At 41.3% G+C, this 23609-nt stretch overlaps 1 protein-coding gene across 8 annotated transcripts; it reads left to right on the plus strand.

Annotated features, from left to right (window-relative positions):
* Window positions 1-348: 348 nt before the first annotated feature.
* LOC126912679 (reticulon-3-B) lies at window positions 349-21668 on the plus strand. 8 transcript variants are annotated; one of them, XM_050705953.1, is made up of 7 exons: window positions 349-1453; window positions 11006-11041; window positions 18578-18785; window positions 18870-18971; window positions 19248-19354; window positions 20809-20914; window positions 21450-21668. In XM_050705953.1, the coding sequence occupies exons 1-7, from the start codon at window positions 808-810 to the stop codon at window positions 21502-21504; spliced, it is 1260 nt and encodes a 419-aa protein (XP_050561910.1). In that variant the 5' UTR covers window positions 349-807; the 3' UTR covers window positions 21505-21668. The 8 variants fall into 8 exon arrangements, with proteins under 8 accessions (XP_050561910.1, XP_050561911.1, XP_050561916.1 ...); XM_050705957.1 differs by lacking the exon at window positions 349-1453 and adding an exon at window positions 2736-2952; XM_050705955.1 differs by lacking the exon at window positions 349-1453 and adding an exon at window positions 10752-10908.
* The last annotated feature ends 1941 nt before the right edge of the window (window positions 21669-23609 follow it).

The following is a 23609-nucleotide window of genomic DNA, read 5'->3' on the forward strand; positions in this document are numbered from 1 at the left end:
ATTTACAAAGATTTTGTAAAGAAAATGGAAGAACATTAAAAATACACTAAATTGTTAAAAAAGAGATATAAGGTAATTCGGCCTAGGATAACCAATGAAACCCAACACAAGCGTTGTTTCACGTCGGTTTTGTGTGAAGCCGTGGAACTGTGTTTATTGTGTATGATTATTCCGGTCGATTATTACTGTAAATTCTAAATTTAATTAAAAAAATATTACTGTAAACATCTATTTTTTACTTTTCCCAAAATATATGGACCCCAGCTTAACGTCCCCGACTATTGGAATTACTGAACGTATCCGATCTTTGTCCGAATTTTGTCTTTGGAAATGTCGATAAAACAGTGTTAACTTAGCGCGCCTTCAAAAAGGTCTGGCTCGAAAAGTCAATACTTTTCTCAGCAATTTCTCGCTTGCGCTAAATATTTCCAATTTTTTAAACTTTATTTACACGAAGAGAAAGCTTGACCATCTTTGCCTCTTCTGAAAATATTTCATTTATTTCTAATTGTTTTCATACTCTGAGTATAATTTAATTTGTTACATTTTTTACCTATATTGCCGGCAAACGGCGCTGCCCCCGCTGCACCGGAGGGGTCGGCGATGAGTAATACCGTTCGCCTCTCGTGCTGAGTGACGTCGTGCAGCCGCGGCCGGCAAACGATTTGCAGACCGCAGTACGATACGGCGAGGACACTCGACAGGACCCGCCCTCCGCGTTCGCATCTTCTCGCACTCACGCCATTCCCGCACCCTATCGATCACTCGAGTCGACTACAGTCTCTTTTATCTTTTACGTAAGGAAACATGGATAGCGCCGATGCTCTCCTCGGAGGTCTCGCGAGTGGAGATTCCGTACCAGTAGGAGACGTGCCGCCTTTGGAGCCTACTATGAAGAGGGATCAGGACTCAATGGATGATTTTGAGCATCTTGATCGTGATGGAAAGAGAGATGCTGGTGAGTCACCTCACCGCCAGCCCGCCGCCGCTACACGCAGCTTCCTCGATATGGAGCGCGAGCTGCTGTCAGAGCCGCCTCGCGCGCCTTCCGCCTCAGCAGACCATATCGCTGACAAGTTCACAGATAGTGAGTCAGACGCTGACACGGCTGGCGAGTCTCCCATACACCGGGTAGAACCTAGGACAGAGGCAGTACGTGCCGCTGGCTATACACCTGAGCCACCGAGCGACCCTACACCTGTTCTGGCGCCAGCGGCTGCACCGGCACCTGTCTCACCGCCCGCTCCTAGTGTTCCGGTGGCACCCGAGAAGCCCCTACCGGAGGAACCCAAGCCAGCAAAGTTACCGGAGCCGACGCCTGTGCCCCCGATCGTGGAGCCTGTTCCGATGCAGTCGGAACCAGTACCTCCACCAAAGCCAGTAGCTCCAGAGCCAAAACGCCAAATAGCGCATGTGATTGAGGCCGAGGTTATCTTCTGCCAGATGGGACTGGGTAAGATTTTCTTTGTCTGATAATACCTATTTATATTCCATTTCATATCATCGTTTCGAACATTTAATATTTCCACTGGCTAAAACCAAATCATTGGTCTGATTCATAGTTATATACTGTAGTGATTTCATTGTTCGTGCCAGAGCTGGTGTCGCTAGCGGCAGGTTTTTTGTACGACACGGTAAGTTTTAGAAAATTAGAATGGTTCAATTTGAAGGCGAACACTGAGCTCTGCACGCTACGGACCGTGAAAAATCGTGTCTGCAGAACAATGCCCGTGCACACCAAACCTATCTGCAAGTGTATTACAGTTACAGTGCCTGAACACAACCTAATATATTGTCGTCTTCCATAAAATTTCCAATTCTACATATTACCTATATCTACAAAATTAAACATGTTTGTCGCATTATCATGACGTAATTTTTTCTTTGGTTAGTGAACATTTACCTAGGTAGATAGATTCACGGTTTTTTATCACAATGTTGTAAGTAATCTGAGCTCGTCGAATGTGACGCCAGTCTAATAGGGGTTTTGAGGGGGTAGAGGAGGTCGGCTGCAGAGGTGGCGAAGCGGCAAGAGCGTTGACCGCCGCGCTGCAACAACGTCGGGGTAACGGCACCCACGGGCTCACGCTCGCGCTGCATGCGGACGTCCGATTGTACCTATAGTGCCCGTATATTATTCAGTCTATGTCCGATTAGGTCTGTTCCCGTGCAGCCTTATTGCTTTATGCCTTGCATTCTTCAGCCTACCATTGAGAACGGATGTCATGCGTAACAACTTTGATATCAATACATTTTAGAGTTTTCTTCTTTAGACTTAGTGTTTTTACTGGTGTAGTGGTAGTGACTCATAATTAGCTATGAATGGTTTTCTATCAGTTCCCTGTATGATTACTTCATTCGTGGCTGACTGAACTAAACAATATTGTTGCTACAATCTTAGCATTATAATATCGATAATTAAAATTAGATTTAATGTTGAGATCCAAAATAAATCAAATATATTAAATGTTTGTCTCGAGAAGTTGAAGGTTCAATATTAGATTTATCCAATAGGGTTTCCTCCTTATGGTAATCAGCGTGTTATTGTCGCACGGCAGAAGCAGCGCCTCATGTGCCTAATGATGTAGCGAGCATGGATGTTGCCTTTGGTTATCTGGTTAACTTTGCTGAAGGTTATAGCAAAAAGTGTCACCGGGTATGGTAGTGCGCGGGCGGCGGTGACGCGTGGTATGCACGACGCTACCATCGCTAATTTTAGCACCGCTGAAAAGCAGTTGCGTTCACAAGCGGAGCACCCGCCGAGCGCTCACGTCGCCTGCGCCGTAGTCGTTGCGAGCTCCCGCTTTTCAGCCGCCTACTGTTCCGAATGCTAGCTTGACATTGATGTAGCGCAGTGTGCTCATGCTGTGACTCACTCTTGAGAGAACTTGCCGGTTGTGTGGAATTTGTTTGTGTGAAACATGGGATCCGGAAGTGGCGACGATATCAACCGTAAGTAGCAAAGCTGCTGTAGTGATAAAATTGTGAGATGGGTGTCAACAGATTCAAAAGCTTTGGATAGTATGTTTCTGCTACAAGTTAAAAAACAAACGAGAATAAGTGTTGGATCACATTCCTGTACGTTTAATATTACGATAACCTACATAAATACGCGCGTTATTCTGCATTAAAAATTACGTCAGATGTGTTTCCGCTGTTAATTTTGGATCGGTTACATTTATAAATGTCAATACCTAATAATATGCTCGTGTTCAGTGCAGATTCTTATCGACTACATCACTGTTATACTGGAAGATAGTTCAGCGAAAGACCCAGATTGCGAATGACCTTCAGTTTAAATAAATTTTCCCACACAGTGTAAGTTTGATCTCAACCAAAATATGTATTCCTTGTGATAATCGGCTTATGATATCTTTATAGGTATGTGGCTCAATGTTGTAGTTCAGATTGGTAATGTAGAAGATAGACCCATGATTTCTAGGCAAGCCAGGGTAATCAGAAACCATAATCCAGCGAAGTGTGACTGTGGTAGTAACTATTGGATCTTACGGTTAATTGTTATAATTGTTAATTTTGTTAACAAAGCTGTTAAATCGCCTGTCTTTTAAATTAATTTACACGACGGATGGAATAGCCAAGTTTCCCGAGATGTAGTAAAATTGGAAGCTAAACAGTAAACTCTCCTTGTTCATCGCAAACGATGTTTCATTTTAATCATAGATTCGTTTAAACAATATCTGCATTTTTGCGCTATCCTAGTTATCTAACTAAATTCTCACTTAAATTACATTGCTCAACGTGCATTATCCTTCCTATTAATTTTACTAGTGTTTTTAATGCAAAGGTGTTTTGGTGACGATTTGTGGATGTATCTTTGTTACGCAAAAACTACTGAAAGAATTTTAATTCGATATAGGTAGTTTGTAATAATACACAACGAAGCCACTGGCAAAAGCTGTTAATTTCATAATGTATTTACTTTAAATAGGTACCTTTAAAGTCGAAGCTGATCTATTACACTACTTGTAGGTGTGGTACGTGTAGGGAATCCAATCCGGACTATCCGTAATCCGAAAAATCCGGATATCCGTACATTTTTACTCGAGTTGTCAATCCGGATTCGAAAATCAAATCCGCGGATTTTCTGAATAATAAGAAATCGTAATTCGCAATGACATTATCACGCGTATGTTCGGCTCGCGTCCTCCAGAGGTAGTGTTGGTTATTCCGCTTAATATAATTCGGCTAATAAATCGATTAAAAACAGTTAATAGTCATTAATAGCCAACTATGGATGATACTGTTAATGTTATTTTAGTGATTGGAAACTTCCCTTCATGGTTTTTAGGCTTAGTAATGTCAGATTAGACTTAATTTTCATCATCTTTCTTTATCTTTTTTTTTAAATTATCCAATGACTTCTCCCGCCCTAGGTGAGGCGAGAGGGAGTGTCTTCTTCTGCTTTGAGCCGGAGCCCCGGTAACCTTTTACGTTGTCCGCAGCTCCGGGTCGGGCATCAGCCCTGCTGGGCCCCATCTGTGGTGGTCTGGCTCTTTGAGGCGCGCGCGGAACGCGACGCGCCGCACGCACGGGTCTGGTTCTGGTCGGGCGGCGAGCTACCCTTGCTCGCCGTCCGCAGACCCGCACTTACGGTGGCCGGAGATCGTCACGCGATCCCCGACGCCCGGAGTGTCTACTGCGGCGGCTAGGACGTGAGGAGGATCGTTCTCTCACGCGCTCCGTCTCCTCCTTAGCTAGCATGACTGCTTCGCAAAAGGAGGAGACGGCGTCCCATCCCCCTCGCTCCGCACCATGGCCTGAACCAGAGCCGGACGCGAGAGGTCACCGTCGCCGATCACATCCCTAAGGACACGGCGGTGCTCAGCCCATGCAGGGCACACCGCTACTGTATGCTCCACCGTGTCCTCTGGGTGGTCCTCGCAATGCCGACACCCGGGCGTTTCCTCCCGCCGAATCCGAAACAGGTACCTACCGAAACTTCCGTGTCCGGTAAGCACCTGCGTCAGGCGGTAGGTGAGGACGCCATGACGCCTCTCTAGCCACTCCTCAAAGAGGGGACTTACCGCTGCTATAACAGCGAGCCCAATCATCTTTCTTTATCTATACTATAATATTATAAAGCTGAATGAAGAGTTTGTTTGTTTGTTTGAACGCGCTAATCTCCAGAACTACTGGTCCGATTTGAATAATTCTTTTTGTGTTGAATAGTGCATTTATTGAGGAAGGCTATAGACTATAAAACATCACGCTATGACCAATAGGAGCCAAGCAGAGCGGGTGAAACCGCGCGGAAGTAGCTAGTAGTAAATAAATGTGCACTTTAAAACCAATCTGTAGGTCTACTCTAATTCAAAGAAAACGAAGTTTTGTCCAAAACTTCGCAGATTTCGTACTACAATTTTATTCTATTTATTGCGAACTTTCGGGAACCAAAATAAACGAATGAAATGAAGATAAATAAATAGGTTTTGATATGAAATTAAAAATAAAACGTTATTTCAAGTAATTCTATTAGTAAATCAAGAAAACCTACGGCCGAAGATTAAACGAAATTTCGGATTCGAGAACCGGAGTAGGCCCCCTCTGGTCTATTTAAAAATTTTCAATCAGCTATTTACATAAATTTTTGGTAATTAAATTTTTTATGCTTAGTTATTTTTTTAATTCCTAATCAGTCATTTAGTTTTTTATTTGTTGCTCAAAAATAATTTTCTGCCTAATTACTGCTAGAAACACTGGATTCTTCAAAATCTCCTAAGTTTGGTACATCGATTGGATCGGACGCTAACGGATTTATTTTTGGTGTATTAAGAAGTACAGGTTCATTACAGTCACAGGATATTTCATCGATTTCTGATGTTGGATATAAAAAACTTCATATTATTAAACTAACATAAGTAGATTTGTTTATTTTCATGAAAAATCCGTAAAATCCGGATAATCCGGATTGGACCAAAAATCCGTTCTTAAAAATCCGGATTTTCAAAACACGGCGGATTTGCATTCTCTAGGTACGTGTCTACTGCCATCATTTTATGTATAGGTACGGTTTCACACTCGTGACCCAATTTCAACCTTCTCAAAATGTATCTACCTCTGCGCTATACCCTTTGTGACCCTTGTTCTCATCTTCGGATGACGTCATTTCTCTGTCGCCCTTTGTTTACTCACTCGTGATACAACAACGCAGTAATAAAATGAAAAATATTTAAAGTAAAGTAAAAGATTAACACATGCATATTTTTGATGTCTTGTAAAATTGACAAAAAAATCAATTAAGGGGAAGCTCGTAGGAGTAAAAAACACGAAAAGATATTATTATCTAGTGTTTAACACACCCTTTTTTAACAATTTCATACATGATTGCAATAAAGGCTAGTCCGGAGTAGTGTCTGGCGCGGGGGTCGCGAGGGTGAGCTCGGGCTGGCGATCGATACATGTTGAATGTTCGCCAACCACCGCACAGACACACTGTCACCGTCTGCTTTCTTTTCAAATGACTAGCAGTTGCTAACTTAAGAGCTTAAAGTGCCTAAGGAATGGATGACTGCACGGTTGGCGCGGTAACTAGGCAACTGACTGTCGTGTAACGTGTAGCGGTTTCGATTCCCGCACGGCGCAACACTTTGTGTGATCCACACATTGTTGTTTGGGGTCTGGGTGTCATGTATATGTGAAATTGTATGTTTGTAAATGCACCCACAACACAGAAAAAAATTCTAGTGTGGGGAAAAGTAAAAAAAAATAGATGATCACAATTATATTTGAAACTGTTGGACTACAATTATATTATGTACTCGTATTGTGAAAAAGCACAAAATTATATTTCTAAAACAGAACATGTTATTTACATTCTAGATCAATGATAAAGCAGATATAATCCCTCCATAGCACAAACCCAAGACTTTATAGTATATGTACCTTTTCCCTTTCGATCTGGCACACATGTTCACATTCTATTAGAATAATGTTATTGAGTTTTGAGAAAAACATCCTTGTTATCCTTACATTTAAAACATTTTAAATGAGCTGTTGCAGAAGATTTCCCCAGAAAAAATGAAAAGTAATGAAACGGTATCCGAAATGCTTGATAGTTGCGTTCACAATTACTCAATAGTTTATGGACTGTCTAGCGGTAGCAGCAATTTGCAATAATATGAAACTAAACTACTTGTATTGTTTAGTTTTTATTTTTATAGTTTCTTTTGCTACTATACTAGAAAGGGGATCTGTTGTTTTGCTTTTAGTAATTAGTGTAACCAAAGTCGCTCTCAGCATTAGGACGAATCTAACAAACCTCATACAAATATGTAAATATTAAGAACTTTCAATCCATATAGGTAACCGCGGTTCTGGTCCGAATACTAAGTACACATTATTTTTTGTAATAAAGTTGTTACCTATCTACATACAGTATGTAGATATGCAAGTGGCACACAATCATCCAACACAGGTAGTGGATGACGTCATCGTTACCGAGCCCGTCTCGCAGTCGTACGGGGTATTTTTAACCGTCGCGACATGGCGTCGCACACGTCACTCATGTTTAATTTACTATGCAGCCTACTCAATAATGGGATAATGATAGATAAATTACCGTTTTGTATTAAAAGAAAATTAAGAAATGGCTAAAATAAAAGGGTACTCTTATTTCCATTTGAAGCTTTTCCGTTTTATTTGTATAATTAATGTTGGTACTTTGTTCCCATAATTAAGTCTCGTACTCATTGTTGTCGCCTCCTAAAATCAAAGCGAAGTGGACTCTTTCTTCCTTAAATGTCGCCAATTATCGTATTTCGGGATCCATACACTTGTTTCATGTGTCCGAGACAAGACACGTGATGACGACCATGTTAAAGATACGTAGTCTCGTAGCTTATTTAATTTTCTGATTGGTCTTTGTATCCAAGATGGCGTAAAGGAGTTTGGATTTGTGGGATTTTCATCAGCGCTCTGAGCGTGGTCTAAAGTATCTACATGTTATGTTGACAATACTCTATCTACATAGAGTTTGATTGTTTCGTCTCCTGGACTTTTTCCAACTAGGTTAGGGTTGTTGCTGACGGTCTTATGTCTTACATGTAAGGAAATATATTTACATACGTACTGTAAGTTGGCTTCAATATTTGTACATTATTTTTCAATTAAATAATATCTATATTTGTAAAATGATATGGTTTTGATAAACCATCATACAAGATTACCGTTAACCGGTAAACTGTGCCGAAGTGAAATATATTGTAGGAACATCGTTTAATTTTTTTCCCACTAGGAACAGGAAAAAGTTATGAGAAAATAGATATGTGTTTCTTTATTAATTAACATAATTTATGTGTGGCAGGGTAGAGTGCATATAGTATATCCTAAATTTAATAATTGTTTTTGATTACACCATCGCCAAGGAATAAAAAGTAATCTATCATGGTCTCGCCTTGTTTGATCTTTCCACAGATTTAACAGTCAGTTTATACTGGGTTACAGAACAAAATCACATCGTGGTATGATGAAAATGTTGTTGGTGTGGGGGTTTGCCTATAATATTCTGATATTCATTATCTGTATTCTTCGTCTCTTTTATATGTAACAAAAGAATATGTCACGCGCCCTGCTATACTAAATTGTAATGTGCTGCTGGCTGCTGGCCCGTTGGGATATGGTTTTGTCAGATCTAGACACACGGCAGTGTGTCCGCCAAGTTCGAGCAAAAAAACCGACACACCGGCCGTGGGTTATATTACACGAACCATTTCGGGCCAAGTTCGACCCACCTATAACTCAAAATCTATTTTATCTACGCATATGAAATTTCTAGTATCTGTCGAGATCTACTTACTTATCTAAAATACAAAATTTCATTAATGTACCTATTGTAGATCTTGAGATATTGACGTCAGAAAATCGCTATTTTTACTATACACTCACTGACTGACTCACTCACTCACTCATCAAAAACCTAGACCACTTCCAATAGTCGTATTGACTTGAAATTTGGCATGGAGGTAGGTCTTTAGGTCAAGGTAAAGGAAAAAATCTGAAAATGGCCAAGTGTGAGTCGGTTTTAAAAATAATGAAGGTGTAAATTCATACCCCTAAGGAACTAAAACAAAAAAATTATTTATATCTTCCAATGGTCGTACCGACCTAAAATTAGTTACGAAGGTTTGTATTTAGTCAAAGTAAAGTAAAATAAGAAAAAAAGAAAATAAACCTTACAAAAATAAATGAAATCCCACCCAAAACATAAATGTGAAAGGATGCCAAGTTCGATAATATTGGAATGCTTCGCCTATAAAAGAAGTGAGATCTAAATAAGTACCAAGTTCCATACACAGACCTCAGTTAAAAATGATATAACTTGGCAAGTTTTAATAGAAAATTATATACTTGACTCATTGCGTTTAGTAGGTTTATAACAAAGTGTGTGAAAACTTGCCAACTTGTTATATCATTTTTAACTGAGGTCTGTGTATGGAACTTGGTACTTATTTAGATCTCACTTCTTTTATAGGCGAAGCATTCCAATATTATCGAACTTGGCATCCTTTCACATTTATGTTTTGGGTGGGATTATATTGTTCATGAATGATTTAATCGATGCTGGATTTTTTGGGCATTTTCCTTTATATAGTTAAACCGTACACTAAGAAGTTTGGCCAAATTGCTATGGAAGTTGATCATTTTTGGAATTATGTAGAGAGCGTGCTCTATCTCGACCGTTTTCTACTACTTGTTTACCATTTCACTCTATTGATGGACATCAGACCATTTTAAACTCCGAAGAGCAATGGAAAATCGTTTATTCCTTTCCAGAGACGCCACCAATTCAACCATAAACATGCGGTTTTCAAAATATTGCCCACATAATTAATGAACTCCCCTGTACACCGGTGTTTCAGTTTACGGATGTAGTTACAAATAAAAAAAATATGTAACACTCGAATAACATTATTTATGGTCTTTTATAAGATTTTCTCTTGCGAGAACCGAAACAAATATCTAAGTTAGTGTAGTGGCGTCCAATTGGGAACTATGTTGTGCTAAAGGAAAATACGTTAACGCCAAGGTAACCGCAGCGAGATGAGTCACCGTAACATTACGTACCGAACAGATAAGAGTGCGTCGTTGTTGGGCTGATTTTGCCGACATTCTGACTTATTTCCTAATGTTGATGTATGTTTTAGTCTCAAAAATTTTATGAGCTGTTGTTTTTGGTGTCTGCTTCGAGTTACAAAAATTATAAATGTTCATAAATGAATAAATATTTAATTATGATCCCGGAACGAGCTTGATAACACTAATGTGAATCCTGGAACCCGAAAGGAGCTCGACAGTGTGTTCAAACGGCAATTCCCTTTGTGGGTCAGTGCTGTGCTCCGGCATTATTTCATTTAGACCTCTCCGTGCGCTGACCTGCGACCTGTAGCTGACTGAGTGCATTTAGGTGCCCTCCATATTATGTCGTCTCACTCATTCTCGCTCATTACGTCATTTGAATTGTGTGAATAAATATTTCATTTACCTATTTGTCTACTCTGGTAGTATGGGAGTAAATTATTGCACTGCTTACTAACCGCACGGTAATGACTAACTTTGGCACTAACTACTTAAAAAACTAAGGTACGCTAAGTGGGGAGGGTGCGGACTTGCGTGTCAGGCGGTGGTGGTGCTGCAACATGCTAGGGGTGCTGGTCATACGTGGTGGTTCGCCGGGTTGTAGGTGCGCATGCGTGCGACAAGGCGCGAGCGGGGGGCTGCGCTGCGGGGCGGGGCGGGAGGGCTCGGTGCGGGGCTGCGCCGCCAGTATCGACGCGAGAGTCCGGCGCGGCGCGCGCTCCGTCCGCCGCCTTCATCCACCTCACGTTCGCGTTACGTAAATCACCAGCATGCCGGACTCCGGGCCCTCCCTCTGCAGCGTTCTCAACCCGCGTAAGTGCCCCCTCCCCCCCTCGCGCCGGCTTCGCTTCGCCCGCTTTCCTCTCTGTCTGTCGCGACTAACCCGCTAACGCGCAGCCTTCTATTCCAGATGCCTGGTTCGACCCGCAGAGGCTGCACCCAGAAGGTGAGTGGTCGTGGGGAACGGAGGGCAGAAATACGTTTAGGTGGCGCGTCGCCAACCGGGCCGCCTGGCCGCCCGGGCAGCGCAGCGCGTCTCGCCCTGCGGCCCTGCACTGTGACCCACTACCGTCAGCTAGCACTCGTAGTGATCGTACAGGCTCAGTGTTAACCCCGCTCCAGTGAAATTGATGATAACTGATCGATGTCTATGTTTGCTTGGGGTAAAACGGTGACGCCAGTGATGGTGGTGGTGATAATGGTGATGGTGGTGGTGGTGGTGGTGGTTGTGGTGGAAGACGTGGTGGGGACTCTGCACTCACTGTATACCATGATTAAGTTTTGTCGTGTTCGTGAACTCCCGCCAAGCCACGGCAGTCGCCGCCGGTGACAGAACAATAATAACTCCGCGTGTCGAGTCAAGGTTCTTCCAGACTCATTTTATATGTCGCTATTATTTATCAATTAGTGCGTGTAGAGTAATTCATAAGTTAGAAAGTAATGTTAATCTCCGAGATATTACTGTCATTAGTACACGTTACCCAGTGGTCGTATTTATTTTAGAATTGAATGAAGACGTTATTCTAACTAACTCTCGACATCAGGGCCCACGGTAGAATAAAATTTGCACTGTTCCAACACAAATAGGTATTTATATCTGTATGGGACAAAAAGTGCAAATAGCTGTGCAGTGCGTAACCGCGCATCTAGCTAACGTGTCGTCACCGTTACGACGCGACGTCTTTATATTTATCTGTACCTACGACTACGAGATAAAGTATTGTCGTTGATCGTGCCGCTGGCTCATGGCTCATCTGACTTTTGGATGTCATTAATATTGCGTTTGTAATGAATGTGTGGCGGCGCGCATGCGCTGTGCCTTGCTACTCACCCTGTGTTCTCTTCAAATTGCCAGCCAAGATCAAATTAGACTTATTTTAACTGACGCTGAGGCCGGTAACAAACTGATTTATTATAACGTTGACGATCCATCGGTTGGACTTGTCCGAATTAATATTAGTTGGATATCAGTTATCAGTTTGGGTTTTTTGGGATGTTAGGTTTAAAGAAGATTATTTCTCAAGACCATAAATACGGGTGGTTTTAAAACAACATTAACACATCATCTTAACAAGCTACATATAACAAGTAGGGATGTACAGTACGAGTAGTACGACGAAACAGACATTATTTATTTTAGTACGGTATAAGGAGGTAGGTGAGTATTTATCAGGAACAATAACATTGGCACCGCACTACTTACGCGACAGCGAACAAAGTAATTTAATAAGAAAGAATCAATTAATGAACATTTCAATTAGACGCTGGGTAAGCTATGCTCCCTCAATAAAACTATGTATTTGACTTGCCCAGTGCTAGAGTGCGCGGGTGAGTCAGTTTCAGTTTGTATTACTTTCTTGGCGGTACTTGTCAACTTGTGTGACTTTTGAATGAATGTTATGTTGAGTGTTATAGCCTGTGATTACTTTTAATGTAAAAGTGAGAACGTATCGTTGTGTAAGGTTGAGTAGTTCACTTTTAGGATAGATTGCTCTGTAGGTGTGAGATCGGTTTTAATTATCGTACCTATAATTATGTAATGGGCGACGATTGCTTGCCAAAATAAAAATATACGGAATATTTTGAATGACTTTATAATTACTCGTAGATACATATTTCTTAAAATAGTAATGAAACTATTCACTAGAGCCACAGTAGTCATTTCCATCTTTATGTAATACCAAAACTGGTAGTTCCTCATACATTGGCCGAAGGATTTTTTTAAAGTGTATTTTTGCATGCCTAGCGCCGAGAAGTAGCTCACTCAGATATCCAAGTAGCAAGTACTATGTGTATATGTGCGTTCCTTCTTGCTGCCATAATTAAATTACAAGCTAATACCCTAGAAGTGACCCACGCCGCGTGTCCTTCATTGTTTCAGTGGCTTGTGGCTTTGCAGGCTAGAGCCACACTACAGTTCATGTTTTAACGGAACGCTGATTTTTCTTTGTTTCCTGGTTTTCTACGCGACAAGAGAAACTTGATCGGACATTGGAGGCCGCAAGAATTCTATGTCGGTGTACATATAGCCAGGTATCTGTTACGTTAAGGCGTGCTGACCACTACTACCTCCTTGAAATTATATTTGCCTGCACACCGAACTGAAGTTTAGACTACACCTTCCATGTAGGTACAATAACTTCGCACATGTGTCCGAAGTTATTGATTGCATCAATGAATCAATGGCAACAAGACTACTTGTGTCATTTATATCGTGTGCTCTACTGCATGCTCGTGGCCTTGCTCGCGCAGTTGGTACATTACACGTATTGACTTCGCTAAAATCTAAAGATTTCTGGGTCGTTTGACCACTCTTCCATTCCGCAATATGTTATTTTGTATTTATAATACAGATGTAGATATAGATACTTGCTTTACAAAAATATAACTTTTGCTATGATGACACTATACGAACTATTGTGTCGTAATAATTTGTTCCTGTAAGATACCTACCTTGTATTGTTTCTCGTAACTACTACTGACTGGCCAGTACGTGACTTCACTGATAAGTCATATTTCATCTACATAGGTACTCTTATTGATTTCACCTTGATCGTATAATGGGTGCTTACTAATTGTACGAGCTAATGTAACAAATACCAAGGTACATATACGTCATGGATAGAATTTAACTCAAATTATTATATTTTTCTTGCTTCTGTATTTTAGGCACAAAGCAATTAGGAGATATCCGCACGTTTATTGTTGCGCAACGAAATTATGCTGCCGAGCCTAGTGACTTATTATTTAAGAAATTCTCAATTCTTTTTAACACATGTGCTGGAATGGTTATTCTTATTTCGCTTGTTGATATTGGGCTTCGCCATGTGTTCATCGTGACAAGGATTGTAGAGGTAAAAAAAACTTCGTGGGAAAATAATATAATCTAGGTACAAACAGCTTATCATATATCTCACAACGATCGCATGCAGAGCGAAGCGTGAAAGAAGCAGATAAAAATTACAACATGGCCGATGAACAAATATTTATTGGATGAGATCCATAAAAATATATCTTGTGTTGTATTGTATAGTAAGACAATTATTCATATTAATCAAATATTCTTGGGCAATTATTGACAAGCTGCTTCGGCACCATAGAACCCTTAGCCCCAAAAATTTAAATGACTGTAATCTCCGTGTTGGCAGTCCTGACAACAACATTCTCTTATTCCCATTTAGAAAATTGAATCAAGATTGGACAATTATTTATATCATTGCGTGGCTATACCAGAGCCCCCAAGGATCAAGACATATTACTCAGCAAAATTACTTTTGATAAAGAAATTCAGCCCCTAACAATAAGGGGTTTACAAATTTTGATTGCAAGTTACAAAGAAAAGAAATATGGGCTATGGTATTAATGAACTGTCAATATGTGAATATTGTGATCATTTGTAAGTGCAATGATTTTGAGGAAGAAGGCAAAATATATAACTCTTGCTCGTTTGCCCTGCACTAAGTTTGAATTCAATACGACACTAAATTTAAATCACAATCTGATAAAAGGGCAATTCTGAAGTGCATTATTAGTTACTTAGACGTAACTTTTATTCAAAATTAACTATTAAAATTAAGTTTATTAAGCCGCACAATACCATTTAAGGTCTAACCTAACAACCACTGTACTCGTCATGTCATATTACACATACATAATGGCCGAATAGAACCGAACAATCCAAAAAGCAGTCTGAGAATCGTGCCATGTTCCTAGATGAGATGCTTCCTTTGGCCTAGTCCCAGTGCCAGTACCTAGCAATGCGGTGAAAAAAATTGAATACTGATAGTACCGCTCAAATTTACTAGGTAATTTTCTTAGCAACTACTTACTATATAAATTATAATGGCAGTAAATGTGTACTTGTATTGTTCTGATTGCAAAGTCATTTAAGACGTGGCGTTGCGCCCGTAAAACTAGCCAGTTGAAAAGTGAAATGACTGGGTCTGAGCTGATGCTTGAATAAACTTACAAGAGAACCGATTATAATTATATCACCAAATGAGATGAAACAGAATGAGAGAGAGGGAGAGAACTAAAGAGAAGGTGTCTAATCTAAAAATAAAATCTAAAATAAATTTGGGCGGTATTTTGTCAATTTCATGTCTTATTTTCTTGTGCCGGCACTTCGCCGGTCGTTGATGCATCGACTGTGTGTAATTTAATTTTCCAATTAGATATTATCGAGGACTCTTTGGCCCCACTATCGCTGGAGACAAAGAGTCGTTAGTTTACCTTATCACGGTTATTTTCCTTTGTTAACCGATTCCATTTGTTTAGTCCCATTGCGATCACAAAATAGAATAGTTAAATATTACTTTTTATTACGTTTTCGATGCGTTTGTTTGTTATCTCTTAACATTTGTGTTAACCGCTAATGTAAGAAATTAAATACTAAATGGGTAGCTACAGTTGCATTACTTTTATTTTCAAAGCAAGAATATAAATTATTGCAGTGTTTTATTTAGTAGGTAGATAAGCACCCGAGCAGGCGTCTGGCGGTGATGGTTCGGAAGCTGCAATCACAGTCGGCTACGAGGGATAGTGCGTTATTTTTATCGCTGTGTGACTGCGCGCCGACCTCGACCGAACTATTGTCTCTCCCCTCTGGCTGTGGTTTACTTAAATGTTTATTAACTTGCAGTAGATACAGCGCCTGCTTGCTAATGTTACACTCTATTGAATTTAGAAATGCGAGCCGCCGTGTACGTCGTCGATTAATTATCACGTAATTTGCAGATACGTGAAACTGTGAAACTAACATTAGATATCGGTAGCACTTTACTGCTGTGGTGTATACAAATACAGTCTAAAGGCATCAAGCCATTTCTGTTTCCTAGGATTTGCTCTACTTACCGTACACAGCGAAACCTGAATAGGCGCTGGGTTCTTTATTGATTAGATCAATGAAGTTCATGCATTTTGGAGCTGTTCTGTAATTGGCAATTCGAAACATTCGAAGTGAGCTCGATCGCGGTCCGTCACGTCATTGGTTGTAAGAATTATGTATATTGTAGTTATTTGTTGTCCCTGAATAAATAAAATTAAAAGTAATCTCGATCAATGACGGTCGAGAATGTGATCGAGCGCACTTCGAATTACAGAATAGCCTAGCTAGTCCCAACTTTTCTGAAAGTTCAACTCTGAGACCTAATTTCTTAGATTTGTTCGATTTTATTACGACATAATAGGTAGGTATAATTTAGCCGTTGTGGTTCAATACAAATATGTGTGTTATCAACGTTATGTCATTATTCTGATAGTAGGAACTCTTATCACATTTTCGCATAGGTTTGAACTCGTTTACATGAAATTACACGGTAGGTATAGGTAACTGTAAATTAATATCTATCTAAGTACTTAAACATATTTTATGCAGAGGATTATGTCACGAATGTACCTACGTATACCTAATACTTACTCGTTTTCGAGATTATTGAAAAACGATACGAAAGACATCTTATCTTAAATATCGCTGTTATGTTAAACCCGTTGTCATGGTAACATTACTACATACGCTGACTATTGATAAGGCAATTAAGGCTAAACGACATTGACCGTGCGCCGGCGCAGCTCGGTGCCAAACGCGTGGTGCGCGAGCGCCTGCGTGTTTGTTGTGGCGCGGAATCGCTTTCCTCGGCCGCGTCTGTGTGCTCGCACATACATGAATGATAAATGAAAGCCTTTCTTCACTTGCACTGACTTTCAGTTTTAACGTTCACGCTTTATTAGTTTGTAGCTAGTGTGCGTATTTATTTTGTTAGGGCTACTTATTACTGAGTGTTAGGTACTTCTCAAATCTCAATGTTGTTTGAAATTACACACCGGTAGCTTCTATATTAGTAACAGAAGTCGGGTTAATGACTCACGATCATTCGATTTATGTGGTTCTTGTGTCTGGCCTGCCTGGCTTTGGAATCCCTGATGCGAGTGTATAAGCGATCCAGATTGTCGAGTGGTCGAGATCCAATCGCATTTCTTTAGGTCCTTGGTCCTTTATGTCTCTATGGGTTATATTCTCTAAGTCTAATGGAACAACTTTGATCCCAAACAATTGTTCTGGGTAGTTGTGTAATGAGTAGGTATGTGAATTTTTATGTTTGTGAGCTGCGTTTTTTGTTGCTTTAGTTTTGTATACCTAGATAAAAAAAAAATGACGGATGTGTTAGGTGTGTTTTTCTGACCAACTACTCAACATTACAAGTATGAAGGGAGGGACTTACTTAAAAAAAAACTTAGTCTGATAGTGAGAGTGAATTTGAACCGGGCCGCGGTTCAGATCGGAGTGAATGTAGCTAGAGTGACAGTGTTGGCGCGGTGGAGAGGTGTCGCGTGGCAGCGGGTGTAGCGCGGTGTCAGCTGCGGGTCAGCGTCACGGTGACGTGTGTGAAAGGCAGGGCCGCGTGGCGCTCGCCATGTGCGCGCCTCCGCCGGCCGAGCCCGCACCGCTCACTCCGTCGCCATGGCGCGTCCCAAGCACTCGCCGCGACACTACGCGCAGTCAGAACCTCTGCCGCCCCGAGGACCAGGTACTCTCTCCGCGTGACTCCCTCTGCCCACCTTTCTTTCGCGAGACGTCTTACGTGTGCCGTGTAGCCGGACCTCGGCTTCCTGTGGACGTGGAACCGGTGGAACGGAAGTCTGCCGTGTAACGTAGCCCGTTTAGTGGATCTAGTAGTAGTGCGGTATTTTCTCAAATATTTTCAGCACAGTAGGTACAACTTTGCTCTCGATTTCGTCACTGAAAAAAGTATTGACTGAAATTCTTAAGATATTAAAACAAACTAGTCGAATATGTCGCATACCTAAGTCGTGTAAAGTAACAGCTACAAGCCATATGTTTACGGTGTGTGTGATCGTGTACGTATCTACTCAGCGGGTTCCAAGTGCCACATTGTCCCGTGGCACGGGCACTAAACTGGTGTAACGGTACTTTCTGTAAGCGCCGCTCGACTGAGTTGCCCCATAACAAGGCAATGGCCGTGTTTGGCTGTTGTCGTTCTATAAGTTTTGAATGTAAACCGGTTCGATCTTCCAAAGTTAACCGTAAACATTAATTTAGTTCAGAAGATTTCGTGGACCACTAGTCTAGTTTATACATACCCGTGTAGGTAACCAACACTTCTTCGGAACATTACACATCACATCTTAGGCTATTCTGTAATTGTCAATTCGAAACTTTCGAAGTGAACTCCATCGCACTCTCGCCCCTCATTGGTCGAGATTATTCTCATAGCCAATGACATGGCGGACTGCGATAGAGCTCTATCTCACTTCGAATGTTTCGAATCGACACATATAGAATAACCCAGCAGTAATAGGTAAAATTCGTAAAGAACGTGAAACGTGAAGTTATCGTCGGAGGAACTGGAGCGGGTTGTCCTGAGGCAAAGTGTTTCTCGTGATGAATATCGTAGAAAGTAGTACGTAGTACCTAGCTAGTAGTAGTATAGATGAAACTAAAGTAGTGTGTGTGGATGTGCAGTGGAGTCGCTGATCTACTGGCGGTCGGCGGCGCACAGCGGGCTGGCGCTGGGCGCGGGGCTGGCGCTGCTGGTGGCGCTGGCCTGCTGCTCCGTGGTGTCGGTGCTGGCGTACGCCTCCCTGCTGGCGCTCTCCGCTGCCGTCGCCTTCCGCATCTACAAGAACGTGCTACAGGCTGTGCAGAAGACTAACGATGGCCATCCATTCAAGTTAGTACTGTCTTGATACCTGTGTGTAGTGCACGTGTATCGTGTGAGTGGTGAGTAGCGCTGAGCGTGCGCTTGGTGTTGCAGATGGCTGTTGGAGCGCGACATCAGCGTGCCGGCGGAGCGCGCGCAGTCGCTGGCGGCCGCCGCCACCGCGCACCTCAACGCCGCGCTCGCAGAGCTGCGCAGGTACTGTCCTACACCACATACCTTTGTGTCATTACCTAACCGACGAAATTACTTAAAGAATCAGTTCCTTGCTCTTTCTTCGCTTTAAGAACATATGCCTTGAAATGAGTACCTAGCTACTTGGTTGGCAGACAATAAAAATGCCTGCTCATGGTTTAGTTGAAATAGGATATAATTCAGACTTCGACTTGTAATTTAATATTCCATAACAGTATGAATGAAGTTGAATGAACCATTATGTGTAGTGTGTGACGTAGTGTGTGGTGTTGGCTTCAGGTTGTTCCTGGTTGAGGACCTGGTGGACTCGCTCAAGTTCGGCGTCCTGCTGTGGTGCCTGACCTACGTGGGGGCCTGCTTCAATGGAATCACGCTCATCATACTCGGTCAGTATTGTTACTCACTATATTCTTAGGTACAACTCCTAATTAAAATTCTGCAGTGGGTGGGAGCTCGTTACGTCATCGCCAGCTATAGAACGTACCTGGGTGACCTCATGAGATTTTAAAATCAATGTATACTACTAGTCTCCTTAAGTTTTTGACTTCGCAAGAAAAAAAATACGTGTCGCAATATTTTTAATTAAAAACCAACAATAAAGAAATAGTCACATCTCATTCCCTAAAAGATATTTAGATAGATGTATTTTTTTCTGTTTACACCGTAGTAATTTGTGTAGCAGTGTGGCTGGTGGTCAGTAGTTCAGTACTACAAAGTCCCCACTATATAGTATTAAGGCCGCGGCACCGTTCTCTGTTCTTTGTGTCATTCCTAGTTCCCTGGCCTTCATCCAAGTGGGTCGGTAGGATGGACATCTGTAACGCGAAGCTTTAACTACATTCTAGTGACATTTTGTTTTACACCAAATAACGATCCACTCGAGTAACTATCACGTGCTGCCATAAAGCTCCAGACTAAGTTGCGTGACTAAGGCTGCAGAGGGCGTGTCATAACCAAAATGTATAATATTGAAGCATCCCAAGCCTCGATGTCAATATAAGTCCTTAAATATTTACCAACTAGAATTTAATATTATAAATCCGAGTCCAACCTTTACAAATCGGTTCATCTCGATTGCGCTCAAGTTTAGTGGTAAACGATTGATCGGTGCAGGTAGACTGGAGATATCGAAAGTCATTGCACGTGAAGTCACACTTCACTACACACCGATCATTTACATTTTAAGATAGATAGGTCTCTCTTTGATTTTTAATTCAGTAACTGCAGCTACTAAGCGTTGACACAACGTAGTTTTATATAATCTAGTTTAGTGCTATACATGTTTACTATAAAAAGCGGTTGGCAATATAGATGACCGCTATCTATCCTCCATAAACAATCGCAAGTGACACAAGTAGAGAAGTTCGAACAGCTTTGTTTTTGAATACATGGAGCTGCATGTATGAGCTCGGGTTCATCTACGGCTGGGTTTAGGCCTACTCTTCTTGCCTACTACTCGGGTATGGGCATCCTTCAACTCCATCAGCTTCCAGCGATTTTGACGATATCGATGTCGTCTACCCAACATATTTTTAAGCGAGTTTAGCTTCTTTTTGTAACCATTTTTCTACATTCGGTGACAATGTCACTCCATGACTCACGCTATTATGATCCTTTGTGCTCCCAGAAATCCTCTTCAGGATAAAAGTTATAGTTTTATTTCTTAGTAGAGAATCCGAGGAACATAGTTTTTGAACAAGCCCACCACCAGGTAAGGGTTTTGTAGGCAAGTATGTAAGTAGGCTTGTAATGATGTGCACCTCCTGTACTAGATCTGAATTATTCCTTGCTATCGCCAGTATACGAGCGACATACTTATAGTTGGTTGTATCGTTTCCAGGGTGGATAGCACTGTTCACTCTGCCGAAGGCGTATGAGATGAACAAGGCGCAGGTGGACGCCAACCTGGAGCTCGTACGTGGCAAGATCAACGAGATCTCCGCCAAGTGAGTATACGCCGATATTAAAGTACCAAGTACCTATTTGTTACGAATTAATTTGTATTATTTCTTGGTCACACGTGACATTGATAATTTTTTATGATGACTTATCATAAGATTGTCATACAGATATGGAATATTTTTTGCTATTATTTGATTTCCAACGATGTATCGTCAATGTACAAGTTGAGAGACTCTTGTTAATGTTTCTGCTAGTACCTTGTCTCTTACAGGTTTTGTTTATTACCTATATTAGCAGTTGGAAAATGCTATTGTTGCAATATAATATTACCGGTGTTTGTCGAAGTATCAAATTACTTAATTATATTACGTATTAAGTACAAGTTCTGCATAAACAGCACTTGACTACTGTACTATTTAATATTGCAATGATCAGTCATACAGTTTAGCAGAATATGTAGGTGTAATCACGAGTGGAAAGTTAGTCATCAGCATTAAAGTTGCAGTAAGGTACAGTGCATGTGTCTTTATGTTCGATGTACATAATTAATTATATAACATGTATGTTTGTGTGTGTCAGGGTGCGGGCGGCGGTGCCGCTGGGCAGGAAGTCGGAGAGCGAGAAGGACAAGTAGGCGGGAGCGAGACGCAGCACGCTCAGTACTTCACTGTTTGTTATATTTATTATTATGTACTATTAAAGATAACTACTTTACGTGTAAAGCTTTATGAGACGAGTCATGCGGAGATTATTGTATTTGCTTTTTGAAATTTTAAATTAAAATAACTGTCGAACCGACTGTTGTTTTTATTTCACTGTAATGTGCATTAATTATATTATTGCTGTTATCCTTTACATAACATAGAGCCAATCCTTCCACTTCAGAAAAGGAAAAGCCAAGTAGAAGATATGACATACATTTCCCCAGTTATATCATTATCCCTGGCAGCTATTGTTATACACCATACACCGGGCACGACATCAGGCTGAACGCCATTACTGAGAATTTTCAGAAATCGAAAAACTAATGAACCCGAGCCATCTTTCACGTCCTCGCTCAATACTGCATACTTGCAATGAAATTCTTTTATATAGTAATATCTCGAGCGAGCTCATTTCTCCTCTTTCTACACACTCGACTCGTTCCGTTCAACTATTTCGTGGACAAACACACACAACGTCACGCCTTTTATCCCCGAAGGGGTAGGCAGAGGTGCACATTACGGCACGTAATGCCGCTATACAATGTACACCCACTTTTCACCATTTGTGTTATAAGTCCCATGTAATAGGGGGTGAGCCTATTGCCATATCCTGGACACAATTCCAGACTCCGTCCTACTACCGAGAAATTTTCGAAAATCTGAAAAAAGCCCAGTAATACTTTGCCCGACCCGGGAATCGAACCTGAAACCCCTTGTTCGGCAGTCGCACTTGCGACCAAAAGCAATGGATTTTATTATTAGTGATATACAAGCCTTTTTTAAGGGGGAAAACCATCCAATGACTTCTCCCACCTTGGGCGAGGCGAGGGAGAGTGTCAGACTCTTACTGACTAATTCTACACTGTTTCTACTGCTGCTTTTCGAGGCGGAACCCCGGTGAACCCACTAGGTCGTTCACAGCTCCGGAGATTTATAAGCTTAAATTCAGATGGCAAGTGCTAAGCGTAAGGCTATATTTCTTTTCAAAAAGATTATATGAACTTAAATTTTGCAAGAAAACACTAGACAATTCAAATAATTTACTATACTATCAATAATAATACTAGGTACCAGTAGATTCGGTACTAGAGAATGTTACATATTCTAGCTACGTTTTTCACAACACGTTTTCCTTATTTAATTTAACACATTTTTGTCGTTATCGTACAGGTTGGACTCCCAACTAACCAAACCTCAACGGCGTATTTTTTATACTCGCAACTCTTTATACGTATTCGAGCAAAAGTATGTATTCATTAATGCCCGGTTTACATTATTCCAGTCCAGCGATCCAGTCCAGTACTGGATTGCTTACTGGAAAAATGTAAACCGGCACTGGAATGAACTAAATCCAGTAAGCATTCCAGTCCAGTAACTGGATTCGAGGTCTACTTTTTGGTCCAGTGCGATCAATCCAGTGCAACTGGAATAATGTAGACGTAACAGATCCAGTCCAGTAAGCAATCCAGTACTGGACTGGATCGCTGGACTGGAATAATGTAAACCGGGCATAACGGTGTTTACTTCCGAATTTGATCGTCCAGCAAATAGGCCGCGCGTGGAAGACTTTAAGAAAGCTAATTTGACTCCAGAAAGGCCTTCCTCAGGTCTACACTGCTAATAAGAAATCAGCGAAAACCATGCCTTAAATTTGATCGCTCAAAACATGATCTAGGAGGTTTAGGGACTTCCTGTTCTCCCACCAGCGTAGAATGTATTTGTACAGCAGCGTCCGATGTCGGGTCTATCGGTGGCCTAAGGATTGAATAATGCAGTTCTGTTTTGTTAGACAGTAGCGTGTGTGTGATATGTGATATGGGCCAGCATTGCCTTTGAGCGTAAAATAGAAATTATAGGTGCTTGGCGAGATAAGAGGCAGATAAGGATGTAACTTTCGTTACATTTCCGACAGTCTGGTGAAACAGGGGCCTCAGGCAGGATAACTGACTCTAACATAATTATCATCAAGCAGCTGATTATGTTAATGGAGAACTGTCTTCGAGCACTTAATCTGCGATAGATACTCACCGTTGTG

This window comes from Spodoptera frugiperda, chromosome 28 (genome assembly GCF_023101765.2).
Source record: "Spodoptera frugiperda isolate SF20-4 chromosome 28, AGI-APGP_CSIRO_Sfru_2.0, whole genome shotgun sequence".
Classification (NCBI taxonomy): Eukaryota; Metazoa; Arthropoda; class Insecta; order Lepidoptera; family Noctuidae; genus Spodoptera; species Spodoptera frugiperda.